We start from the raw sequence: 25,876 nt of genomic DNA, 5'->3' as shown, positions 1-25,876 counted from the left end.
AGTATTTCTGGTTGACATGTTGTTTAAATGAGTATTTGTATTGGGATTGGGTGGTGGAGGAGAGATTTATGATGAATTCATTACATGATTTATACTAAATTCCTTCCGGAGCACCAGTAATATTTATACAGGAGAAAGCATTAATGTGTATATGCATTGCTCACAAATACCTGATATTCATGAATAACACTCTTCTAAAAATGTATGAATGAGAGAAAAAAATACTTGCATAATCTCTTCAAACATCAGTTTTAGATGGTAAACTGTACAGTTTTTCAAGACAGGTTCTTTTGTGTTTACTGACAAATCATTAAAAAAAAACCCAACAAACCAATCTGCTCTGTAATGCAAAGAAAATGGAAGTTTTTATGTTAGTGTACATCTGAAATATAAGCTAACTTCTGAAATACAAACCAAGTTATCACTTTTGTGCATTTCTGTTGGTTTATATTTCAATCTTGATTTTTTTGTCAAAAGCAAGGAGTTTATTACTGCAGAAGGAGCCCTCCACCCACACTTGTAAGAAGAAAATAAATGAGCTTTGGATGGCTTTTAAAATTTGCTGTTGATTTATTTTACATGCTCATTAACTGTGACTCAAAGATCAGTGGATTAAAGGAATTTTAAAGGGAATGGAAATATCTAACTAGAGAAAGTTGGCAGACTTTGGCAGACATAGCAGATAAACCCAGTATACACACTGTAAATCTGGGGTTTGTGGCTGGTGTTTTTGTTTTTCTTTACTTGTTTGTGAGTCTGAGCAAGTTGTTTGTCATTTAGAGCAGTGCGTAGCAGGCAGCTTTCTGGATGATGATGACTTTGATGTTTTTGGTTCACTAGCAGTGTCATGGTGAATCGCAAGATGTCTGTCATCCTGATATTTTTATCTCTGTTTTAAAGGGGGGAAAACCTCAGGCAATGCAGAGAAGACTGTGATATTGTACTGGTTGTGAAAGTTGACTATTTCTACTAGATGCATGAGCCAGGGAATAGCTATTGCTGATAACTGTGAAATACAGCAGCTGAGAGCATCTACTGGCGAACTTGAAATTTTGAGCCTTCACATAGTTTTGAATAGATGGCTATCTGAAAACATCTGTAGTTATTCTCAGATGTTTAAATTCCTGATTTGGTAAAGTAACCATTCATAATCAGCTTAATGAAGTATTAGCAGGAATGTTGGTCATTGTCCTGAGATGAGAGGACTTGGCTGACTTTACCTTTTGGCTTTGATTAAGCAGTGACTTCCCTTTCTGCATCCTTAGGGGGCCCATTTGCCTGATTATATAATTGAATTTTTTTCTTTCCCTTTGCAACTGCTTCTGCATTTCATGCAGAAATCCCCTTTGGCATTACCAGTATTGTATAGAGAGAGCATGCTATCTTTAAGTATTGCTATATTAAGCTGGAATCAACAGCTTTTGCAAAGCTTGCAGCCTATAAGTGATCTGTGACGTAATCTGCATGGAATAACGGCCCCAAAGTGGTATTGCTTGAAGATCTCTGTAACCTTATTTTATAGTTAATTTTACATTTATTTTAACCTTCTAATTTTTTAGGAAGGCTGTGGCTTTGAAATGGGGAAAGCAAAAACTATGCCGGCATATGGTTAGATGAGTCAATGTACAAGATGCTCTGTTTGGCCCTTCTTTCCAAGTTGAACCCTGCAGGTCTTGGGGATGGGAAGTCTTTGGCAACTGGGACTTTTCAGTGTTGACCTAAATTATGCTGTCCATCCTCTATTAATCTGACTTTAATTGGTCTTTGACATCGTTGCTTTTTGAGGTCTCCTTCAGGGTGGTTCTTTATATCTTGTGCCTTCACTCCTGATTGTGTGGCTTCCTTGAAATTTGTGTTTTTTTTCCTCCTTACTTGAAACTCAACTACTGTTACTGCTTCTTCAGTGTCTCGTTGAATTATTTTCCTTCTCAAGGCTTGCAGAAGTCATTGAAGCAACTATTCTTTATCCTTACTTAGCCATCATTCTCCATGTGATTGCTTGTCTGCAAGCTCTGTCTCTTGCTGCTGATTTTAAAATATCTTCTTCCAACTCAGCCTGTTTTATTTCTTTAAATAATCATGTCCGTTCATCTACTGAGGTTATCAAACACTTGTAAAAGCATCTGAATGTTCAGTAATTCACTACTGTAGTTAGTGTTTCTTGCAAATCTCTCAGGTGACATTATGATAGAGTTGTAATCTGTTGTTTCACCTGTAAATTAATCCAACCCTTAACACTTGAAGTTATTAAAATTAGTTTTTATCATAGAATCATAGAATGGTTTAGATTAGAAAGGACCTTAAGACCATATCATATAGTTCCAACCCCTGGCCATGAGCAGGGGCACCTCACCCTTGACCGTGTTGCCCAAGGCTCCTGCAAACCTGGCTTTGAATACTGCCATGGATGGAGCATTTACCACTTCTATGGGCAACCTGTTCCAGTGCCTCATGACCATCACAGTAAAGAACTTCTTCCTTATATCTAACGTGAACTTCCCCTCTTTTAGTTTAAACTTTCTCTTCCACAGGAATTCTAAGCCATGTAACCAAAATTATTCCAAGTGGTTTGTGTTAACATTACTATTAAATTTAAAAGTAGCTATGGCGAATGAGTTGTGTGTTTTGGCTGTCTTCAGTAGAATGATAGTTTTTCAATGCTTCTCTGGACTAGATGAAATGTCTGAATGTTAATGAATTTTCAGAAGCTTGTATGCCTAAAAGCCTATGGTGCTGTCCATCCTATTGATTGAGAAATACCTTCTGAAGAGCGTGTCTACCGAGAGCAGCAGTGTCACTTTTAGATTCTATTGAGTATCTACCATTGTAGTACAGCATAATTTTGCAGAACATAATGTTGTAACATCTGGGATATGTTAGAGTGTTTCCTGATTTTTTTTTTTTTTTTTAGTAACTGATTCTAAAATAATTTCTGTGGTTTTCTTACAACTTGTTTCATATCACAGTTGGTCAATGATTGTGATAAATATGGAACATGATCCAGTGTATCAGTGAAAAAGTACTTTGAGAATGTGTTGTGGCATTCAAGATTATTTGAACTTTATTATATATGGAGTATACTTTGTATGGAGGGTTTGCTACATCTGTTTTCGAGGATTTTGAGTGTGTTGTAGTCCATAATTCTTGCCATAGGGTTGTAATATTATCATACAATCGTGTTCAAGTAATATTTTTCCTGAATTTGACATTGTGATTTATTTTTCTGTCTTTTCTTTCTCTAATGAAGGATGTTGGACAGCTGAGTCCTTGCAGCATTTTAGAAAGCTGCCATAATGCTAAGCGTTTAAAGGTAATTCTAAAACTGGAATGTGTCAGACCTGGAATTCATGTATAACTTTCATTTTATGATCCATGGGTGGAAGAGGATTTTATTCAACCTCATTCATAAGAGGCATGGCTTTGCATTCTGGTCATGTCTGTCATCAGAGGCTTCTTAAAACTGTTAAATCTTGTTTATGCAGACATTTATTTAAAGTAGCCTGTGACCTAACAATAGGTACCCACCACTTTTCTGATGGAATAGCAGGTAGCTACTCAGAGCTTCCTTATGACTTATTCATATATCTTGGTATTCACTTGTGTCAACATATTGAATGCATTACTAAAGATGGTTCTTTCCTGTTTTGGAACAGACAGATGTTACTGACCTCATTTGGGCTGTTACCTTATCTAGTAGATACGGCAAATGTATCAGTCTTTTATGCTGACTAAGCTGCTGTGTGGTGCTGAGGAAATCTAGATGCAGGTGATTAGTGCAGATATCAATAGCTGTGCAGAGCATGCAAAAAAAAAAGGAAGAACATGGAAACTGGTCCTCTATACAAATGTATAATTACTCTGAAAGCTTATTAAAAAAAATGTTTTGACCCCTTCCCTAGTTAGATACTGTCTGCTTAGCTGCTTAAACCTGCTTCTAAGAGTGATGCTCTGTTTTAAACAGTATCTTTGTTTGCAGTTTAGCCACCCACTTAAGTGACAGTCACTTGGGCTGACTTTCTCCACTTTTCCCAGTTGTTACCTGAAAGATCCCTCTTTCCTATTTTGGTGCGTGCAAAGTTTCTTATGTGTTTGTACCATTCTTCAATGAGTAGTAGAAACACTAATGAGAAGTATGTTTAGAACTACAGCTTGAAGTATTCAGAGCCTTCCAACAGGTTTTTGAAGCTGGGCTTTGCCCTGTCTTGCGCTGAAGGCAGGGTTGGTTCTGTATGCATGCAAACCCATGCCTGAGGCAACCTGCTCAGGGCATTGCTAGGGATGAAGAGCTCTGTGTGTGCATGATGAATTTAAAGAGACTACATACTGAGGCTGTGTTCTATAGATTGTCTGGGTAGGAAAACCTGACACTGCTGTCAGTACCTGTCAGACTTGGTCCTCTTCCACACAGTGATCTTAGCCTAAATATGATTCTAAAGTGAGATTTGATTATGGAAGGGGTGGATACATTCTGCTGTGAATCAGTTTTTGATCATTAGAGTATGATTGAAACAACAATACAGTATTTGCGTCCTCTTTGTAACAAGAGGTAACTCTTGCATGTTATACCACAGTAACTGAGATGAGGGCGATGTCCGTTTTAAAGTTCAGTAAGATTTTTAGATCTCATGTTTTTGAGATAGTACAGGGTAAGTGTTAAAATTCAAGAAATATGAATAAATACTTCCACAAAGCTCACATACTGAAAGCTTTTTAAAGCAGACCTGTCAGTTTAAATTCCCTAAAAGTATGATATGTAAAATGATACACAGGTGCTGTATAATCCTATCCTTATTAAATAGATTTGCAGCCTAAGAACTTCTATGAATCAGAATGTTTGCATCCTTAGGCTGATTCAAGAAAAAGAATTTTAAATATAAAAGGATTAAAAACTTGTATTCCCAGTGACTTTCTAAGCATAGATTTAGCTTATTTTTTAACTCGGTGCAAAAGCTGACATTAGGCTGGCAATTCCTGAGCTCCAGGCTGAAGAAACCATCTCAATCTTGCATATGCAGATGACTTGTTTAAAAAGCAGCTATTTTATCAAGCTGGTTACTTGAGTGCGAGAAAATGAGACAAAATCAGACTAATCTAGAGTGTCTCCCTAGGTCAGGAGATGAACCCAGACTACTGTCACTCCGGATTTGACTCCAAAGCCCCTAAGGTAGTTGAGTGCTACTTGATGGGATGATACAGCCTGTGCTGTGCTGGCCACTTGCAGCTGAGTGGGTCAAAAGATTCACGTTACAGCTTGTGGATGGCTTCCACTCAGGACAGAGAAATCAAGTGAAAAGATGCTCTGCTTCATTTTGGTTAGATGGGATGCAGAGTGGGAGCAAAATGGACTGTAGGAGATTGTGCCTTGTTCTGCCTCTCCTGGCTGGTACTCGTTTATACAGCCTGTTCCATATCTGGCACTTAGCTTTGGGGAATGGATGTGTTATAAATGCAGGTGTGGATTTTGTGAACAGTCGACACAAGTGAGCAAATTCACAGATCAAAATAAAATACTTTCCACAAGTGTATAATTTATGTACTCAATATACTTGAGTAGTCTCAATTTACATAGGCACTAGAACTACCACATTTTGATGAACACTTTTTTCCCTTTACTTAATTTCTTCCCCTAAATAAATTGTTTATCTAAATAGCTGTTTTTAAATCCCAAGTCTTAAGCTTTTCTCTTTTAAAGCAATGAACAAAGTATCAGCTTCCTATTTGTAATTTTCCTCTCTGGAATTTTCTGTGGCTGTTTTTTCTTCCACAGTCATACAGGGGTGGTTTAGTTTCTTGCAGTTTTGAATAGAAGTTTATTTTGGGGATGACTCAACAAGCCCTCCAGCTCTTTTTAGGCTGGTGATAACCTTTCAGTTTCCTTACTGGAAAACAAGCCATGCTTGAATTTGAGTTTTGCTTTAACTGTAATATGTTCCAGTGTAATGACCTACTAAGAGTCTGGTGAACAGTGATGTCCTTGGAGAGCTGAGGTCAGGAGTGGCTGAAGATGAGTGATGATTTAAGATCATCTTCTGGTGACTAATCAAAGGCCAGAATAAATGCTTGTTTTGACTGTGGGGTGCATTCTTAGGAATGTATCTAGAAGTATAGCCTGGAAACAGATTTGATAGATTTTGTACAAGGGAATATACTAGAATATAGTTTTATCTTTAGCCTTTCTGCTCTAGAACATCTTCTGTCCTCTCAACCCCCAGCTCTTAATCTCTTCTGTGGTTTGTGAGCATTGCTGAACAGATGCTTATGCTAGATAAGGTATAACAAAAGAGGACCAATAACCAGAAACTGTCAGAAATCTGAGGTTCAGCTGTGGTCTTAGGTGATGTACTTTTGTTCCTGAAACAGCCTTACGTGACCTTTTGTGCAACTACACTTGCAACTGGTTCAGTTGTAACACTTTGGTTCTAGCAAGACCTTGGTTTGGAAAGAGTCTCATGCTGAAAGAAGACTGTGTTACATGTATTGGAAAGGTTGAAAGTCACACAGAAGTTTAAGGGAAGTAAATTCCCTTTCCTGTGACTTGTTGTTGGTATTAAGCTTGTGTGAATTCGTTATTGGAATTACTTTCTTTAAAAGAGAATTCTCTCTGTATTAATTAACATTCAGTGAATTTTTGCATCAATGATTGCTGATCAATAGGAATTTCAGAGTCATGAGTTATTTGAGATAGCAGCACAAATGCCAAATTCTAGTCCACAAACTCAGAACTGAACAAAAGCAATACTAAAACTTGCTTATGTTGTTGTGAGGGGTATATTTTGATTTGGATTCTATAGGTTTTGAGTTTCTGAATGAGTAGTGTTTCAGACCATGTTGGTAACGCAGAAGCTTTCAAGGAACACTGAATGATTTTTCTCTTGTCCGATAAAAATTCAGGACATTTATTGCAGTTTGTGCAGTTTTTCTGGGATTTAGAAGGAGGATTAGTTTTGTTGGCTTGTCATATCTGGTCACTTATTTTTATCTGTAACGAAACCTACTGAAAAGCAAAATCAAGCATCCAAAGCATTTTAAAATAAGTTATATTTATTCTTAATTAGAAACAAATAAGTTTGTTATAAGTGAATTATTCGTGATATAGACAGTACTGCTTATGTCAGTGTGTGCCTGTTTGGAATAATGAACTGAAAAGGTACTCAAGAAATCATCTAGGAGAGCCAGGTAAGGTCATGTAGGCACGGAAAGTCAATTTTATTTAAACAGGATTGGTTTCAGTTGTCATCTTTGCTGCAGCAGTAATCTTTTTTCAGTTAAATGCTTTTCTTTCAGATGTCTGTCTCTTCTTTATGCAAACCAGTACAATTCTGAATTTGCTATGTGTTCCGTTTTTGCTTAAGCCAATCAAGTAAAGCATTGATTTGTATCTTTCAAAGATGTATCTTTCAAAGGCCTTTCTGTAAAAATTCCATCAGTGCTAAAAATCTCACTCTGCTGTTAGATGACTTGAGTGAGGTGACCACTGCAATTTAGATTTCTGGTTTGATACAATGCAAGACAGATCTGAATGACAGTTGAAGCAGTTAAATCTGACAGACATACTTGATGGCATGCTTGTAAGTTGGTATATTAAGTAACAAAAGTATCTCTTCTTTAATGATTCTGTTTCATTCTATAGTTGCTGAGAGTTGGGGAAGCTTCTTGTACAGCATGGCACGTGGAGGCTGTGCTGCAGGTGCTGCTTCTTTGGCACAAGAGCCATGAAAATCCAGAAGGGCCAGGTCAACCCATCCTTCCTATTCTCCCTAACCACTCATCTGCGTTGAAGCAATTCTCTGCTCTAGTGCATTTTGCCAACTGAATCATCTCTTCTTCTCGAAGTCTTAGGGTCATTGCTTTTTTTCTGACCCTATTTCAGAGTGATTGCTTGCCTTCTCCTTTCTTTTCCACTACTTGTTAAGAGCCTAATTTACTGGCTTTAGACTTCAATGTATGGCTTCTTTGATTCCTTGCTGGCTTTCAGGCACTATGCTGTGTATCGGAAACTCCTCTCTGTGGGCAGGTGTAGTTTCTATTTGTGCTGTCTTGATGAACAGTAGGGTTTTTTTTTTTGTAATCTTCTGTACTTTGTGTTTGAATTGAGTGAGGAAAGAGCAGCAGCAGCTCTGAGCTTTTAGCACAAGTTAGGTTCCAAGAGGGAAGTGGGTGTAGCCCGTTATCCTAGGAGCAGTCCTAACTTTTGCTCATGAACTTTCTATATCCTGTCACTGATAAGACAGGCTGGCAGTGTGTCCCACATGTGCTATGTGCCTGTGAGGAGAGCATGACTAGGGTTACAAAAGCTCTGTAACCTTGTAGCTATGTATCTTTGCTGTTGTACTCTGTTAATGGGAAATCAGAACATTCCAAGCAATGTTGTCCTGACCTGTGTTCTGCTTTAGTGGGAGACTGGGTGCAACAGCCCCTGTGAGATATTCCCATATGTCCTCTTTCCCTGTTCCTAGCTCTAAGCTATGCTTTTTGAACAAGTGGTTGACATTGGTCAGTGCCTTGGCATGCTAGAGCAGAAAGGTTTTGGAGATTTCAGGAGGACCTTTCATGGTTTTGTTCATTGAATTCAGTGTCCTTATCAAGACAGGATTTGAAGGGACCAAGTTTTCTATTGTAGTTTTTCTGCTTTGCAGAAAGAAATTGTAAAACATAGGTTTTGTTTTTTTTTTTTGTTCAATGCCTGTGGTAAATAAACCCATGGAGTGTTACACTGAAAAACTTGAGTTGCATCTTTCATAATGAAACTTTGTTTACTTTGTTTAAATCCTAAACCCATACATGACTCTGTGAATGGGATAACGTGCAGTCTCAGTTGAGTTTTCTCATTAGAATTACAGGAAGGCACATACATGGGTCAGTTTGCAGGATGCAACTTTTTCCTGGCTCAATCTTTTTTTTTGCTGTAAAGCTTTAAAAATGTATATGCCACCTTTCAGTTTCCCATTGGTCTTCTGTTGCATATTGATAGTTTTACACTATTTTGTCTTTATTACAAAAAAACAAGAGAAAAAAGGTGAGATAAGAAAGAAAATATTGGCAAAATGAAGCCATTATAATTCAAATAGCATGATTTGTGTCTTACTCTGTTCTGTTTCTACAGACATTAAAAACACTACCAATGGCATCTCCCAAAATCCCAATGAAATGCTATGAATGTATGTAACACAACTTAAGACTTATTTCTGAAGGGACTAAGACTTGTGTAGTTGTGAAGTTGTCAGGATATTTCACAACACTAGCTTTGGAGATGCGAAATCGTTGCATAAGCAGGTCTTTGGTTAACGTTCAGTGAACAGGAAGTTGTATTTAGCTCAGTAATTGATGGATGTAGCATAGTTCTGTGTGTTCCCCTGACTTCTAACACTTCTTATCACTAGCTGCAAGTTGTTCTTGGTGTTTCATTTCAGCTGAGAGACTGTGATCTCAAAGCTAAAACTGCTAACAGGTTTTGTTTGTGATTTAAAACTTCAGTATTTCATTAATTCTGGAGGTTTTGCATTTAAAACCAGAACAAATTACAGGCTAAAGGTACCCTTCCCCTCAGGAAATCCCAACAACCCCCTCCTTCCTGCCACCCCAGCCAAACAGAAAGAACCCAAACCCCTTTACCATTGAAATGTTTGATCTTGAAACTGGCAGCTGCAATAGTTAAGACTCAAATATCATGGTCTTTCCTTTCATATTTCTCTTCATCTACTTCTAGAGGGACTATTGGAAGTTGCAAAGGGTCAAACAGAAAACAGGAGTAAAATGACACCTGCCGCAAATGAAATGTTCCAAAATGATGCCTTTTTTTTATTACTGATAAGAATCTTTCATGTCTCCAAAATGAATAATGGCATTCATGTCTCTGTGGTATTACAAGGCATTCCTGTTTCTTTACAGCATAAAGAGGGATGTGTTTTGTATTTAAGGCAAACGTGTAATGTCCTGGTAATTGCTACAGCCACAGAACACAGACAGTAAGTGATTATCTGTACAATTATCTAAAAGACACTACTTGAAACCTAGTCAGCAACCAGCCATTAGAATTTATTAATCAGTTCAGTTTGAAAAAGAACTATTATCTCTTCTTATCTGAACATTTTTACGGTTAGAGATTGTGTTCAAGGACTGAGAGCCCCTTGTGAAGCAGAATGTGTGCTGATGGGAGGTGGGAGGGAGAAGTTGCTGTTTTTTTTATATATATATACATATAAAAGTAAAATTGAATTAGGATGATGAAGTGTTGAAAACCAAACAAATAATGTAAAATATAAAATGAAACATCTGTTGAGGTAGTCTTAGGGATTCTAAGAGGTACTTGGTGTCTTTGGGTTTCTTTTTCTTTGGAGTGTGTGTGTGTGTGACAAAGTTAAATGCACTTGGATGACTTCAGAATTAATATAGCTAGTGGGAGCTGGTGCTTGCAGCCTTGTGGTAGGAGGTAGTTTCCTGTGAGGAGAAAGCTGTCCTAAACAAACATACAATTTGATGGTTGGGTATTAATCAATCTAAATGACTGAATGGTAGAAGTGGTTACTTCTGTTAACACAGGTGTGTGTTAGAAACTTGCCTTGAAAAGACAATGAGAAATTTAGGAGTAGGTGACACACTGGCTTTAGAGCATTGGGCTGTTACCTCAGGAAGCTTAAGTTAAACCTCTGAACTAGGTCACAAATGAAAATGAGTTTTATAGTGATGTACAGTGAAAAACTGGCACAGTGCATTACCTTTTTGCCAGCTACCTCAGTCTCTGTTGTGTCTATACTTTGTGCCTTACATTTTAAGATACTGTAGCATGTTTGATTAATTATAGGAGTCTTATGAAATACATATATATGGCTAAGTATGCAGATATATTCATGCATATGTTTAATGTATGTACGGATACATAAAAACTCATGTAACTTCCCTTCACTCATGTTAATATTGTGATTAAATCAAAACCTGCAGGCAGTCTAACATAGAAACTACTTGATTTGAAATCTATTTTAGGCAGCAGAGATAAGGTTAAAGACATTATCAAAATAATGTACATAGTATGTTAGAAAATAACCATGTTGCTTCTGGAAATGGATAGCTGCCTTGTAGACAATAAAAAATAGAAAAAAGAGTGTACCAACTAAAGAAGCCTAAACCATAACTTTTTTAAACTCTAAGGATAACGTAAGAATAATGTGTTACTTCAGGGAAATCTGAAAATAACACAATCTATTCGTATTCAAAACTTTGACAAATAAAAAGAGTCCGTAGGAAAAAAAGTAATAGAACCACTTCAGTCTGAAGTGTGGATTTTTTGGCTTGTTATTTATTTCTTCATTATCTTGGCAGCATTTGGCCATAAAAATAACTCTTGGCTGAAATGAACATTGTTAAATGTTAGAGCAGTGAGGTATCTCCTTGCTTCCTGGCACATTCTTTTGTAATTCCTATTTGCTTCTAATAGGAGCTAGCTAGAGGGATATATGAGAGAGCTTTTGAACCTGCTGCTAATATTCTTCTGAATCAAGACTGAATAGTGAGAATTTTGACTCTTTCTAATCTTTCTCTTTTTCTGAGAAAATGAGTAATCATGACAGGAAACTATGAGTTCAAGATGTTCACTCAATGAACTGGGTAGCTGCTGTGCCTGTGACTTGAAGCAGGAATAATTCTTCTACAGCTTTTTAACCTCTTGGATTCCCTATCTAAAGTAGCATTTGCAGCCATAATAAAATGTGGTAGTGATACAGGTATGATGTCTTGTGGTTATATTGAATGCCAACTTGATGTCCTATCAGACCTATTTATAGATAGGCAGAATTTTGGATGACATCTATGAACGAGCATGGTCATTTCTAATAGAGCAGATGCCTGTCTCGTATGATTTTGTCCAGCCATGATACCAAGATAGGAAATACCGAAGGTGTGTATTATTCCATATAAGAGAGGTGAAGCTGTATTTCTTGAAGCTTTTTTTCCAGGTCAGTGGAGGATATTGTGCTATTTGCAGTATCTTTTAAAAGGCACTGATTTCCAAATGGAGACGAAGAGGACAGTGCCACCTGGAAAATATTGGCAAAGTTTGAACTGTTAATTGGTGTAGCAATTCTGTGGAAAGTATGTGGTTCACTGTTGAACTCTGTAGATTGATTCAACTCCACTCAATTTTATAGAAACTTTCCGTAAATATTACATGTAAATCCATCTGTGTAAAACCAGATTGCATAGAAACTTTTTTAGGTGTTGATAAGATCTAAATGACTGGGGGTCATACAGTATTTAGTAGTTTGGGTTTCTTAAAATGTGGCATACCAGCCCTTCTCCCTGTGCTCCAAATCGAAAGATTTGCATTTAGAAAGTATTTTCTGAGTTCAGGTTAAACCTTGGGAAGACAGATCAACTGTTCACAGAAAAATGTGTACTTGGGTACCTGTGTTTAAATAATGAAGCTGACATCTTTAAAAAATCTCTGTTCATCTCATACAAAATTAGGTGCTTTTGAAGTTGTATTAAAACAATTCTTTCTTGATGGATGTCTACTATATTTGTTAGGGGTGGAAAGTGGCACAATGAGAGCTATAGGTAAGGAGCAGCTTTTCTGAAGGTAATGTAAGTTATTTGTAAAAAATCTGTGTGGTTTTCTCCTTGTTGCATTATGTGAATATTACTATTCAAAAAAGCTAAAAATCCACTGAAGGATAATAACACATTTAGTGACAGATTTCTGAGTGCTGATATGTTTTAATTTGCTGCCTCTCCCTTCAGTCAGCTAAAGCGTTTATCATGTTGGCTGCACTCTGCTATTCTCCCTCATGCTGTATTAGTGTTTTGGCAGAACAGATCTTATTAGGCTTTGCTGTCTTCTTTTTTATTTCGATTTGAGCCCTTTCAAAAAATTGCTTCTTATTTGGAAGTTCTGTTATTCCAAAATCTGGCTTCATTTACATAGTGATAAAAATAAGTAAATACTTGGTACCAGTAGAGAGAATTGTCTGTTTCTTTGCTTAGATTCAAAGCAATCAGCATTTGGATTTTTTTTCTTTTTACATAGTTAGGGCTTTTACTCACATGTTTTAAAGAATGGATCTACCTACTCTGCAGAACAGCCGGAAGACAGAGTCCATCCTGACTTCTTGAAGGCCCCTTCTATGAAGCTATGCTTTCAATAGTGTTATTTGCTCCATTTATGTATCAGGCCATTAAATGAAAATAGTCCAATCATATGCGTGGTGGGAGAGATTACTGTGCCTGTTCTTCATCTCGTCTCTTGGCCTATGTTCATACAAAATTCTGTTATTAATTTGTCACCCCCCCCCCCCCCCCCTAAAATAGAGCATTTTGGCATATGCCGTTGTTGGAAACTAACAAAATTTCTCTATGTGCAGGAAATATAGAAAGCGCTTCTCTATGTGTGTGTCAATGTTTTTCCTTGGACTTTAATATTGGGAAAACCTTGTTTGTGCCTCTAATTAGCAGTGCTGATGTCTGTCTGCTGCTTCATTTCAACCAGCACAAACCATGGTACTGGGCTGTAATTGGTGAATGACATCAGAGTGTACAAAATTAATGCAGTTGTCACAATGGGGGCCTACACTTGTGCACTTGAGTGCTAATTTTTGTTAGGACTGACTTTATGTTAGTGCTTTGTAAGGTGAATGAATAATGAATGTGAATAATAATTCAGAAACTGTTGACGTAGGTGAGTAATAGAAAAATCACTGTTAAGGAAAATGTAGGAAAGAACTTTATGATAGAGACGCACAATTGGAATTTCATCTTTTCTTGTGGGGTTCATTGATTTTTAAGTAGGATTTGTCACTCTGCAGTGTGGCCAGCAGCTACCATCTTTTAAGCGAATGCTTATATCGGAAACAAAACCAGATTTTTCTACTGAGAAGGTGATTATAAATGAAACTTCCCTTGCAGCAAGTTCCAGACCATGCAAACTGCATTGATCCCATGTAACACTGCCTGAAAAAAGTTGTACTGATGGAATTGGATACACTTCAGTGGGCAGAATTAACCCCAGTAAGATGAACTAGAGTAATACCATTTAGTTCTTTTTGTGGAGGAAGCTAGCAGTCACAGGGAATTGCAGGTTGTGTACAAACTGGCACTTACAAAGGCAGTTATTCCACTACTTACATTCAGGAGAACTGGCTATGTTAAGGACTTCAAATAACACTTCTTCAGTGGTTGCTCTGCTGGTCAGACTACAGCTGCAGTAATGGGTACTATCTTGAGATGCAGGTGCATTGGAGAAGTTCTAGAGGAGGGAAGTCTACATTATGCCCGAGAAATGTTAGATTAAATTGCTTAATTCAGAGAAGGAAAGGCTGAAGGTAAATGTTTATGAAAGGTAAGCAGAATGAGGAAGGGAATTACCTGTTTTCTGGGTCTGCTTTGAATAGGACAGGAAGTAATGTGTTTAAGTAAGAAACAGCTAAGTTAGACATATAGAAAAACTTTCTAATAATAATAATAAGGATAAGTCAGTACTAAAACAGATTGCCTAAGAATGGTTGTAGACTTCTGTCATTGCAGTTATTAAGAACAGATCAGACAAGTAACTGTGAAGGAAGATTTCAGTATGGTTGCTTTGGGACGGGTATTGGGGGGTGTTGTAACTGAATGGCAATTAAAGATTTTTGGGTAAAAAAGTCAAGTACAACCTGAGACTGTAAGGAGGTGGAAGAAAATCCTTACATAGCTGTCCTGGGTTCAGCAGTAGCAGTAGCAGCAGTAGCAGCTGCACCAGCTACCACAAAGGAGAAACATGACTGCTACTGCTGAACCCGGGACAATAGCCCATACAGTATTTCCACAAGATTTCAATTTACTATAGAAAAAATATTAGAATTACAATGTTACTGTATTTTCGACATTGGTTTGACTAATTGTTCTTAAGCCTGTGCCCCTATTTTGTTATTTCCAGTCACTTTATAGGTTCTGTTTTAAGTCTCACAGTCACAGATTGACATAACCTATTCCAAATGACCTGTCATGGTCTGTGCTCTGTGAATTTATATAATATAATGTGGAATGTAAATTAAATGCATTGCTTAAGTAAGATGCCATGTATTTTTGTATTTATTCTTTCAGTAGTTTTGGGGACAATTAACAAAAATGTATTATAGAATAACAGCCTTTTTTCAGAAAAAGTAAATGAGGAAAGAAAACTCCTATTGGAGTTAAACCTTAAATTGATGTTTTGCACCAATCGGAGTTTATACGCCTGCTAACTTTAAAAAACAAAACCATGTGCCACACACTAGTGTTGAGCTTCTTAAAATATAGAATATATTCTTATGGGGAAACAAATGTTGTTTTGTAGTCTTCATTTTACTTCTCTGGGATTTTTTGGGTCATTTTTAAGCCTGGTTTTGTTGAAAGTTAAGTTGGAGTGAGGAACCGAATACTTGAATTAATCAGCAGGGAAACTACAAGAGCAACTATTACTTTGTCAGTGGAAAAAATAGGGCCTGTTTAAGAGCGTGCCTTTGATTAGTTGGCATGTAAAAAGTTGTCCTTACTGCTTCTAAACATACATTATATTAATGCAAAGCAGCGCATACCCACTATAGGAGTGTGAGTGGCATATGCAAATATTTTCTTAATGTAATATATTTATGCCTCTTGATTAGTCATTGAAGAAAAATTAGGATTGGAGCATGTCAGTGTGTTCTGGTTTAATATACATTGTGGAAAAAAATTAGCCAACAGCAGGGTTCTACAGTACATGTATAAATGCAGGAAAACCAAATGCAGGTTCATAAGCTTTTTGTCAGGTGTTGATCAATGCTTCATGCCTGGAAAACAAAACTCTGGCTTTGGTTTTTTTCAGAACAAACCACTTTTCACATCTTTCTTTGGAGAAAAATATTAAACAACTTTCTTTGTCACTTGAAATTTCAGTATGAGAAATGTCCTCTTGATCTCTTCTGTGCCTCCTTCTGATATCACTGACTCTATTCTATAAAGGAGGTCCACTTTTTTTTTCCTTCTTTCTCAATGTATTCATCTGATCTTATCTGGCATATGTGAAAAAAGCTCTTTCCCTGCTGTTAAGGTGAGTTACAAGATCTCAAGCTAGGAGGGGTGCCTACTTGTACTTATGAAGGATTTGATCTTAAAACTTTGTATCACAATGTCCTTTTTCTTCCAAATATGATAAATTTTCCTATAAAAATGAGATAAAGCAAAATTTTCCAGCAATGGGAAGTATAATCCTTGACTGACACAAAACTACTGATACTGAGATAAATCCACATAGCAAAATATGCTCTGATTCCTACATTCAGATCTGTCTGAAGTAGGAATTGCTGAACCATCAAGCACTTAATAAAATTCTTAAATGTGACACTAAGTAATACAGAGAAAAAATGAACCTCTTCATAAATGCTGCTTTTATTTCACAATGAATATTTGTGATGTTATGAATGTGCTTTATTCTTTGTTTCTCCTAGGTACCTGTATTATAAATCAGACCTCTGTCCATCTACTAGCAGATCTTTGCTGATGAAGGAAAATACCCAATGGCTTCTCTGGTTTAAATTAGTGCCCCTTCTTAAAATATTTGATGACGATATTCTTTTGCTAGAAGATACAGGAAATGACATGACTGCATTTTTCACAGATACATAAATATTACAGCCAGGAAAGGCCATTTTAATAACCTGCTCTGACGTCTTAATGTATTGCAGGCCCTAGATTTCATGCTTCATTTGGACCAATAATTTCTGACTGAATTAGAACATAACTTTTCTCTTTCCTTGAAATGCATCAGTCTTGATTTAAAGTCTCTGCAGTGATAAATGTAAATGTTACCACTTTAAATTCTAACTCAATTATATTTGCCATAGTTTTATAACAGAAGTAATATTCCAGGGGAATATAGATATTCCTTTGTGTGTTACAGTTGCTCTGTGTTGACTTGAGCCTTTAGCTCTTGTGTTCCTCGTACGTCTGTCTGCTACATGAAACCACCTATAGTGCCATCTATTCTTCACATAGTCTATTACAGACTGATTAGCTTGGTGACTAATCTGTCAAAAAGGCTTCTGAATGTCTTTAATTCTGTTGTGCAGCATCCTTCTGTCTATAATTTGGTAGATGTATTTTACAGTATGCAGAGAAGGGAAATGTTCTCTTGGTGCATGCCTCTAATTCTTTATAGGCTTTGATTATAACCCTGCCAACTAAAAAAATACCGTGGTGTTTATGAAAACTGACATGCAATTTAAAATGACAAAATGACAATATACAGCATCAGCTGCTGTCCTTTGCATTCTGGTTAGGAAGCTGGAGTCTGGGTGTGATAAACCTATGGTGTGTAAGCAGCCGCACAAATTGTTCTGGCTGTCTCCTTATCCTTGAAGCACTCTCAGCAATGAGCAGGGAATGGGGTGCAGTATGTAGGCTTCATTCTGGCTATTCCACTTCTGTAAGGAGTGTGTCGTAATGTTCGCTCATCTGGTTTTTGTTTCTTTGGCAGGATCACTGTTAGTCACAGAGGAGAACTATGCCCTTGCTAGGAACTTACTTTATATGCTAGAGAATATTGTCCTTGATTTGGTAAACGGTTACGTGAATGTAGTACTGTTGATCCATGTGTTATTTATGGGATTTGGTATTTGATAACGTTTGGAAAGAAAAATGATATAGAAAACTTCTTGGTATGATTCAAGTAATTTACAGTAATACCACCCTGTCTTGCTGTGAATTTATTCTAAATAGGACAGCCCCTTTATCTTACCGTTTTCCATAACCATTATTACAAAGCAATGTTGTGCTCTTATTTATTCTTTACTTTTTTTCATCAAAGTGCAGTAGATGCTTCAAAGGGTACCTACTCTTCCGAAGCAATCTATTTATCAGAAAATTATCAGCCTAGGTGACAAGGGAAATTGTTTGCACTTTACTAGTGCCAAAGTGCTGATCTAATAAAAACAACTCTTGTAAGTCACCTCCACTGCATTATACAGCTGCTAAGAAGGCAATGGTCATGACTGCAAATGAGTACTGGTGATATTTCACACTCATTACAGCAAAACAAATATTCTCTGGCTCGCTGTGTAAGACTTTGTATATAAACCATATAGTAACCTGATGATTATTTTGATTGGAGTTTTATACGTTACTGCCTTTTCTTGATAAATAAATTACTTCAGTCTAGGACACACTAGCATAGGATCCACTCCTGTAATCAGCTTTACTGAGGTTCTACTAGGGTCCAAGCATCATTAGCTTGGTATCAAAATCAGTGATGTGTAACTTAGACCTCCCAGATATATGTTGATACTATGTTCATTATTGTCCCAGCAACATGATTAATATGTAAAGAAGACGGAAATAGCCCTGGAAAGCCTATTTCTCATGTATGTAAACATGAAAATGTACTTTAAGTTGATGTTTCTCAGCAATAAGAAATATTATAAACTGTGTTTTCCTGAACTTCAAGCAAAAATACTGTGTTGCCAGGCACTGATTCACATGAGAGCACCAGGCAGGAGCATAATTAGCTTCTTGCTGTGGCTTCTCCAGTGTACAGCAGGGAGGAGTGTGAATTACCAGCCGTGCCTCTCATCAGTCATTGCTTTGCTTTGAGCTACACCAGCATTTGTGTAGAGCTTCCCAGGAACCCTTGCTTTTGGGGAGTGGGGCACTGCAGAGTTCAGACCAGCTCAGTGTGTTGGGTTCCATTTGAAATTTTTCTGTCTGTTGCTTGTGTTACCAGCTGTTCTCTTTTTCTTCTTTTTATGCAGAAAAATATAATACTTTATTGATACTTTTTATGCCTTGACAATGTTTCAGTTATTGGAACAGCTCTTGATATTAGAGAGTTTAGTTCCATTTCATTGCAAGGAAAGTGTGTGTAAAGATCTTCAAACCACCAGTGATTTGCAGCAGAGTGGCTTACAATGTGCCTAAGAAACTGATGCAAGTTCTCATCTGAGAAGTGAAGGAACTGCTTAAAAATCTGATAATTTGCATGAAACTTGTCTCAGAATTTTTCATACTCCCTTGGAAAGGAAATAAATATGCATGTTTATAGTTTTATGTTTAGAATTACAGATCTCTGTTAGTAAATACGCAGTTAGTGTTTGATATGAGTTGAAATGTAAATAATTTGCAGTAGATGTAGTACTGAATACTTTTTGTGTATACAGTTTCAAAGAAGCCAGGACAGCAGATACTGAATTCCTCTTCAGCTGGACTCCTGGTGGGAAAACTTAGCTGTGATTTGGTCAGCTTGTTCAGTGTGGTCTCTGGGTTTTAGATCTAGTCTATTGATTCAGATCTACAAAGCTGAAAGCAAAGCAGAAAAACCCAATAAGTGATAATTATTGTTAATGATTATCTTTCCACAGTACATTGGAATAAATGAGTTTTTCTGAGTATGTATTTCTATTTGTTGTTATTGTTGTAGCATTTTAAAGAGCAGGATGGTCAATTTTCCCATTGGAGTAAGGCCACCAGCGATGAGTGTTTAAGGCCTGAGCTATAGAACATAGGCATGAAGGATGCACAAAATGGGGTAAATTAGCAAAGTGACAGTGTGCTGGAGATACTAAACTCTTTTAGAAAGCTTTTATGTTAATAGATTATTGAATTTCAGCTGCGATTTTATTGCTCTGTATAGATTAATGTGAAGTAATATAGATGAATGGAGGAAAAAGGTTCTATTTCTGTTAAATGAATTTCTGTAAAGAATCGTAAACCACCTATTATCACTCAGAAAAAAGATAAAGCAGCTAGTTGTGTTTGAAGTGTCAGAACAGTAGTCGTTGAAAGTGCAAATAAAATGTTAAGATTGGAATAGAGAGCAAAATGGAAATCATTATTTGGGTACTATACAGATTCATGTTTCACTTGCATCTTGAATACAGTATGCTGATCTCTGCATCTCAGGGTATAGGAAAACGCCAAAGAAATAGTGAAGGCAGTGAGCAAGGATTTCTCAAGGGATAGTGGAGAAAAAGATGGGAAACAACACAGGTCATTGCATTTTGTGAATTTGGGTACTGCTGTTCATCAGCTTATCTGATACCAGACCTGACTAAGGATGTCAGGTGAAATTGTGGAGAGGTAGGCTCAGGACAAAAACAGTTGAGATGTGTCTTCGTATGTGTATGGAAATGATTTCCATGTGTATGGAAATGAGGATGGTCTGGATGCTGCTGTTTGAGTTTGCATGGGCAAACTCCTAGGAGAAGCGTTAACCCAAAACTGATAGAAAGGAACATCCTCTGGCTGAGAAAGTCTCTGAGCTGCAAGTCACTGAAAGTGCTATAATGCTGTGGGGCGTATCTGTAGGGGTAAAGATTCTTTCCTGGGTGTCCTTTACTGTGTGTTTATTGGTTATTCTTTGGTGTGAGGGTGTTGAGACATTAGAATAGTTTGAGACAAAGAAGCTGTGGCTGCCCAATCACCAGCAGTATTCAAAGCCAGGCTGGATGGGGCTTGGAGCAACCTGGTCTAGTGGAAGGTATCTCTGGCCATGGCAGGGGTTGGAACTGGATGAGCTTTGAGGTCCTTTCCAACCCAAACCGTTCTGTGATTCTGTATCCGCTGCAGGGCACTGTCAGAGACGGGCTGCTGGGCTACCATTGTCATTTTGGTCTGACCTTTCATAACTGTTCATATGCATTTTATTTAGTTTCTGCATAGTGCAGTGTGGTTCTGCTTTCCCATATCTCATCACTAACCAGGAATAAGAGAGGGTCAGGCTGGCAGGTATGCTTATTTTAATTAATAATTTATGCCTTCATTTCTGTTGATCTAGAAGAGTTTCCCACTGCTGCTATGGTCTCATTTCAGAGTAAGATGTAAAGCAATAGTAAAAGAAACAAGCAAACCAGACCAAAATACTCTTGAAGAAAAAACCCCTTTATGTTGGCTTAGATCCATTCTGTGTGAAGGATAATTTAAATTATACATAGTATTTGCTTGCTACTGAACTAGAAAATTTAGAAGTCTTGTGATTGCCTAGGAGAAGAACGTAAATCAGTGATGTAGAATAACCATAACTCTTGTTTTTATGAGCAAAAATAGTGTGAAAAGAAAAATGAAGAGAGACTTGACTCTTCAATCCCTACCCCCTTCAAATATTTCAGTTTTCTTTCTGTCTAGAAAGAATCTGATGGCATGTTGATGATGTGTCTTCTGTTGTGTGGTCTCTGGTTTATTAAAGCACTGTTTCTTTTTCTTGTAGGTTAACAGAACCTTCTGGATATTTAACAGATGGACCAATAAATTATAAATATAAAACTAAATGTACATGGTTAATTGAAGGATAGTAAGTATTTATTTTCATGGCTTACATTTTCTGACAGTTTGATACTGTGTATTCTAGAGATCCAAAGAACTCAAGTAAAAACTTCATCTGGATAAAATATAAACAGTTTTTTTTTTTTGTTTTTGCTTGTTTCTGTTTAAATGCTATAAAGTTAAAAAAGGAAAAAAAAAAGTAGGATTTTCAGGATTGCTCAGTTGGCCAAATTCCATTTCCATTCAAACTGCTGGCAAAAGTTAGGCTGACATTGGCATTTGGCCAGTGCTGCAGGCTCTCAAAACCCTATGATAAATGTGTTGCCTGTTTGAGTACCGTTGCGTGAATTCCAAATGCAGTTACAGAATCCTGTTATTTAACTCATTATCTTACCTATTTGTCTTATTTAACTCATATCGGTGATAAATCAGGAAAGGCTTCATTCAAGTACAGAACGCTTCCAGGCTAAAGGATAATTTTCCAGTTCCATGTTGCTCAAAAGTTAGTGCTTTTATAAAGTATTTTCTTTTTCCATTCTAGTTTTCCTCCTGTACTTAGTTTTAAAATTATATTGTGCCCTCAGTTTATACAGTTGAGATGTTTCATGTCTGTTGCCTATTTTTCAGTTTATACAACACAAACACACAGACACGCACAAAGGAATAATGAGACACATACACTGGTGTAACTAAACCATTAAAAGCACAATTTTGTTAAAGTTTAGTGGAACCTTTTTTCCCCCCCAAACCATGGTGTGAGGATTTCACTGAAGAATTTAGCAAGGTCTGAATTCTACATGTTCTAGAAGCGGATAGCTGCCTTTTGTATTTCCATACTGTCATAGTCTCAACTACCTTAGATGTCTGCTCTGTCTCTGCAGTCCAGTAATGACCTACCTGATATAGTTTTCTTCTGCTTATATGCAGATAGTAATTTAAACACGACAGTAATGATATTGCGGGTAGTTTGCAAAATCATTTAAGTAGAAACTTCAGTATGTAGGTGACCAGGCTATAGCTGAATATCTTTTTGACATAGCCAGACTTCTGTCTCAGGAGTATTTATACTGTACTATGCTGAAGTGAAAACATGCCTCAGGACTGTATGCAAGCTCTGCTTTGAAGTTGGTCTTCATTCTGTGCCTCCACTTTGCAGGAGGTAGAGTGGGTGCTGATGGAAGCAATGTGCTTCACAGTATGTGTAAGGGTAATGCAAGCCAGTAACATAGTGCATAATGTCAGCACACAAGGAAGCCACATATATATAAGATAATCTCTCTTAAAATGGAACAAGAGTGCTCCCCAGATGATCTCTCTCACACACAAGAAAGTGTTTTACAAACTGTACTTGAGTCTGTCAGTAGGGGGTAAAAAAATAATTAAAATGAAATAAAAGGTAATAATTGTTATGTTAGATGGAATATATTTATGAGTCTGCTAATTTTGTCATATGAGAGAATGCCTCTTTCAGAATTCTTACAGACCTCATCTGGATTTCTGCCAAAACCTGATGAAATATGATTCCCAGGTGTCAGGGGGACAAGCAGGCAGTGAGAAAGAAATACCTTGCTCTAATATTGCTTGCTATTTTAAATGTGTGTTGAATTTTATCTTCAATAACTAATATAATACTGCAGTGAGGATGTGTATGTGTTTAAGTATCATAGTCCTGACACTTTAAAGTAAAGCTAGTATATTAAAATGGGATATTGTAGTTGTTCTGAATACTGACAACATCTGATAAACTTTAGTATCTTAAGTTTAGGGCTTATTACACTTGGGACTGAAGTTATTATTTATATTAATTATTTCTGTTAAGTCTTTTAAGATAAAGTGAAATTCTTGCTGTCTTTGAAATGTTTAGTTCTCAAAACGTTTTCATAGGGTTATGCTGCATGATTCATTTTGCTGTAAGTTTTTTATCCTGTGTGTTCAATACTTCTGCAAATAATGTTGTACATCAATGTTGTGTGTTCTTTTTCCCTTCCTTTTACAGCCCAAATGCAATACTAAGATTAAGATTTAATCACTTTGCCACAGAATGTAGTTGGGACCATATGTATGTATATGATGGAGATTCAATATATGCACCTTTAATAGCTGTATTTAGGTGAGTGTGTTTGTTAGTCTTTTATTCCAGATAGTCATGTATGGACATTCTTAGTTTGCAGAGAAAAAAGCCTATCATTAAAAGCTGTCAGTTTGTTAAATAGCTTGCTTTCTTAATGTTGTGGAAGCATTTGTGTAAAGGTATATTATAATAAATTGCAAAGCACTGCTCTTTTTGGTTAGGTCATCATAGCATAAATCCATTATTTGGCTTGTACTTAATGCTGGCGATGCATGGAGTGTTAATGGTTTTGGACAGGCAGTCAGAAATAACTGGACTATGGCATGTGACAGGGAGTTGGAAATAATCTTAAGGTCCTTTCCAGCCCTGACCATTCTATGATTCTGTTATGTGGAAATAGAACTCGTGCTGAAAGACAGTCAGTGTTAAGCATCTGTCTGAAGGATATAAATATTTCCAAAGTTAAAATAAGTTTTTAAAATCAAATTGACAGTGCATGCACCATCAGATGTGAAATTTCGCATTACTGCGTGAAGGAGGAGTTTGTTTGGATTTTAGATTTTATACACATTTTGTACTATTTTTTTTTAAATAAGTTTGTCAGTATGGTATGGAGGCAGGGGCATGGCAGGGGGGTTGGAACTGGATGATCTTAAGGTCCTTTCCAACCCTAACAATTCTATGATTCTATGAATATGATAGTAGAATAGGTGACTCCTCTTCCTCCCCTACCAGCTGAAGGCTGATTAAAAACATGTTTCTCATTTTCTCTTCCAGTGGTCTAATAGTTCCTGAAGTGCGTGGAAATGAAACTGTTCCTGAAGTAGTTACTACATCTGGCTATGCATTGCTACATTTCTTCAGTGATGCTGCTTATAACTTAACTGGATTTAACATTTTTTACTCGTAAGTTTTTTTTTTTTTTTTAATAAATCATTACTTTAGTATTTAGCCTGTCATTTCTTTCAGGAGAATGCTATGATCAGGTGAATGGAGCATCTCATATGAAGACAGGCTGAGAAAGTTTGGGCTGTTCAGCCTGGAGAAGAGAAGGCTGCGTGGAGACCTCATAGCAGCCTTCCAGTATCTGAAGGGGGCCTATAGGGATGCTGGGGAGGGACTCTTCATTAGGGACTGTAGTGATAGGACAAGGGGTAACGGATTAACACTTAAACAGGGGAAGTTTAGACTGGATATAAGGAATAAATTCTTTCCTGTAAGGGTGGTGAGGCACTGGAATGGGTTCCCCAGGGAAGTTGTGAATGCTTCATCCTTGGCAGTGTTCAAGGCCAGGTTGGACAGAGCTTTGGGTGAGATGGTTTAGTGTGAGGTGTCCCTCCCTGTGGCAGGGGGGTTGGAACTGGATGATCTTAAGGTCCTTTCCAACCCTAACTATTCTGTGATTCTATGATTCTGTGAGAATGACCAACCCATCAAAGGTGTTTATTGATATATTAATTGCGTAAGAGCTATATTTGCTGGCTTTAGAAATACAGAGCTAGGGTTGCAATAAGTTGTAATTACAGTACCAGTTATAAAGAAAAGAAAATGAGATAAAATATATTGTTCTGAGTAAAGCCACGTGGCCATTCCAAGACTGTTTTTCCTATGCCATATGGAACTAGAATGTATCCCTTCCAGTATTTACCCGACACATGTAGTTGTATGGAATAGAAAGGAGATTATATGTGCTGTCATGTCAGTTTGCTTCTCTTGAGCTAGAATCATCTGTTCCTTGATTTTGATTGCTGGATGTACTTCTGTGGCTTTTGAAACCTTCACTGAGGTCCTACTTTTATTTTTGTGTAAGCCACAATGGTTTTATTCCATTTCTTCTCTAATTCTTGGGTGCTTTCCCCTCCTATTGTTCATCTTAGTCTGAATTCTGCCTTCATGGTTCTTACACTGCCTGTCTTCTAGTTACTATGATGGTAAAGACATGAAGTCATGCTTGTTTTCCTCCTGTCTGCTTTACTGTGTCAGCATCTCTAAAGATGCATCCAGTGGACCTTAGCCTTTTCCTTCTTATATGCACCAGCTGTTGATTGCAATTTCTGTCTCATTTGGGGCATGCTTGTGATAAATAATGCAATGTCTCTTTATACTGGATGCTTTACTTCAAGAAGGGATTACTGGGCCCTGTTGGACCTGTTTCTTCACATGATATTTTTTCCTATGGTTGAAGATACTCTTGTTCCTTTTTTTCAATTCCTTCACATTCTGAAATGCCAGTTTTTAGGATGTAGTGGCCAGCACTGCACTTCAAATGTGGAAATATATGTAATATTTTTGTCATATTCTTTATTAGTTTAAAATTCCTCTTTGTGCTTTTTACCATAGCTTTACTCTTGGCAGAAGTCTTTGTTAAATTGTCTATGGAGAGATTGTTTCTGTAACTTGCAGTGGTTTGCCTCCCTTGTACCAGTTAATAAATAGCTCTCAGAGTTTGGGAAACCTCACTTTACATGTATTGCATTGGAAATAGCAGTCCAGAAGACAGGGTATTTTTGTCAATTGACGTCAGTAAAATGCAGTCACCTGGCAGACTACTGTAATTAGATACATTTT

The 25,876-nt window shown here is 37.1% G+C and overlaps 1 protein-coding gene across 2 annotated transcripts in view; it reads left to right on the top strand.

Moving 5' to 3' along the window:
- The window catches only part of ATRNL1 (attractin like 1), a 516,200-nt gene that overhangs the window by 20,579 nt on the left and 469,745 nt on the right, over positions 1–25,876 (top strand). For both annotated transcript variants that reach the window (XM_062635366.1, XM_062635365.1), the window contains exons 2-4: positions 21,182–21,265; positions 23,234–23,347; positions 24,086–24,214. In XM_062635366.1, coding sequence (XP_062491350.1) covers positions 21,182–21,265; positions 23,234–23,347; positions 24,086–24,214 — 327 coding nt within the window. The remainder of the gene's footprint in view (positions 1–21,181; positions 21,266–23,233; positions 23,348–24,085; positions 24,215–25,876) is intronic.

This window comes from Pezoporus occidentalis, unplaced genomic scaffold (genome assembly GCF_034315485.1).
Source record: "Pezoporus occidentalis ecotype Australia unplaced genomic scaffold, CSIRO_AGI_Poc_V1 ctg45, whole genome shotgun sequence".
In the NCBI taxonomy this organism is placed as follows: domain Eukaryota; kingdom Metazoa; phylum Chordata; class Aves; order Psittaciformes; family Psittacidae; genus Pezoporus; species Pezoporus occidentalis.
The sequence above is the reverse complement of the archived record's forward strand: the minus strand, read 5'-3'. Positions and strand labels throughout refer to the sequence as shown.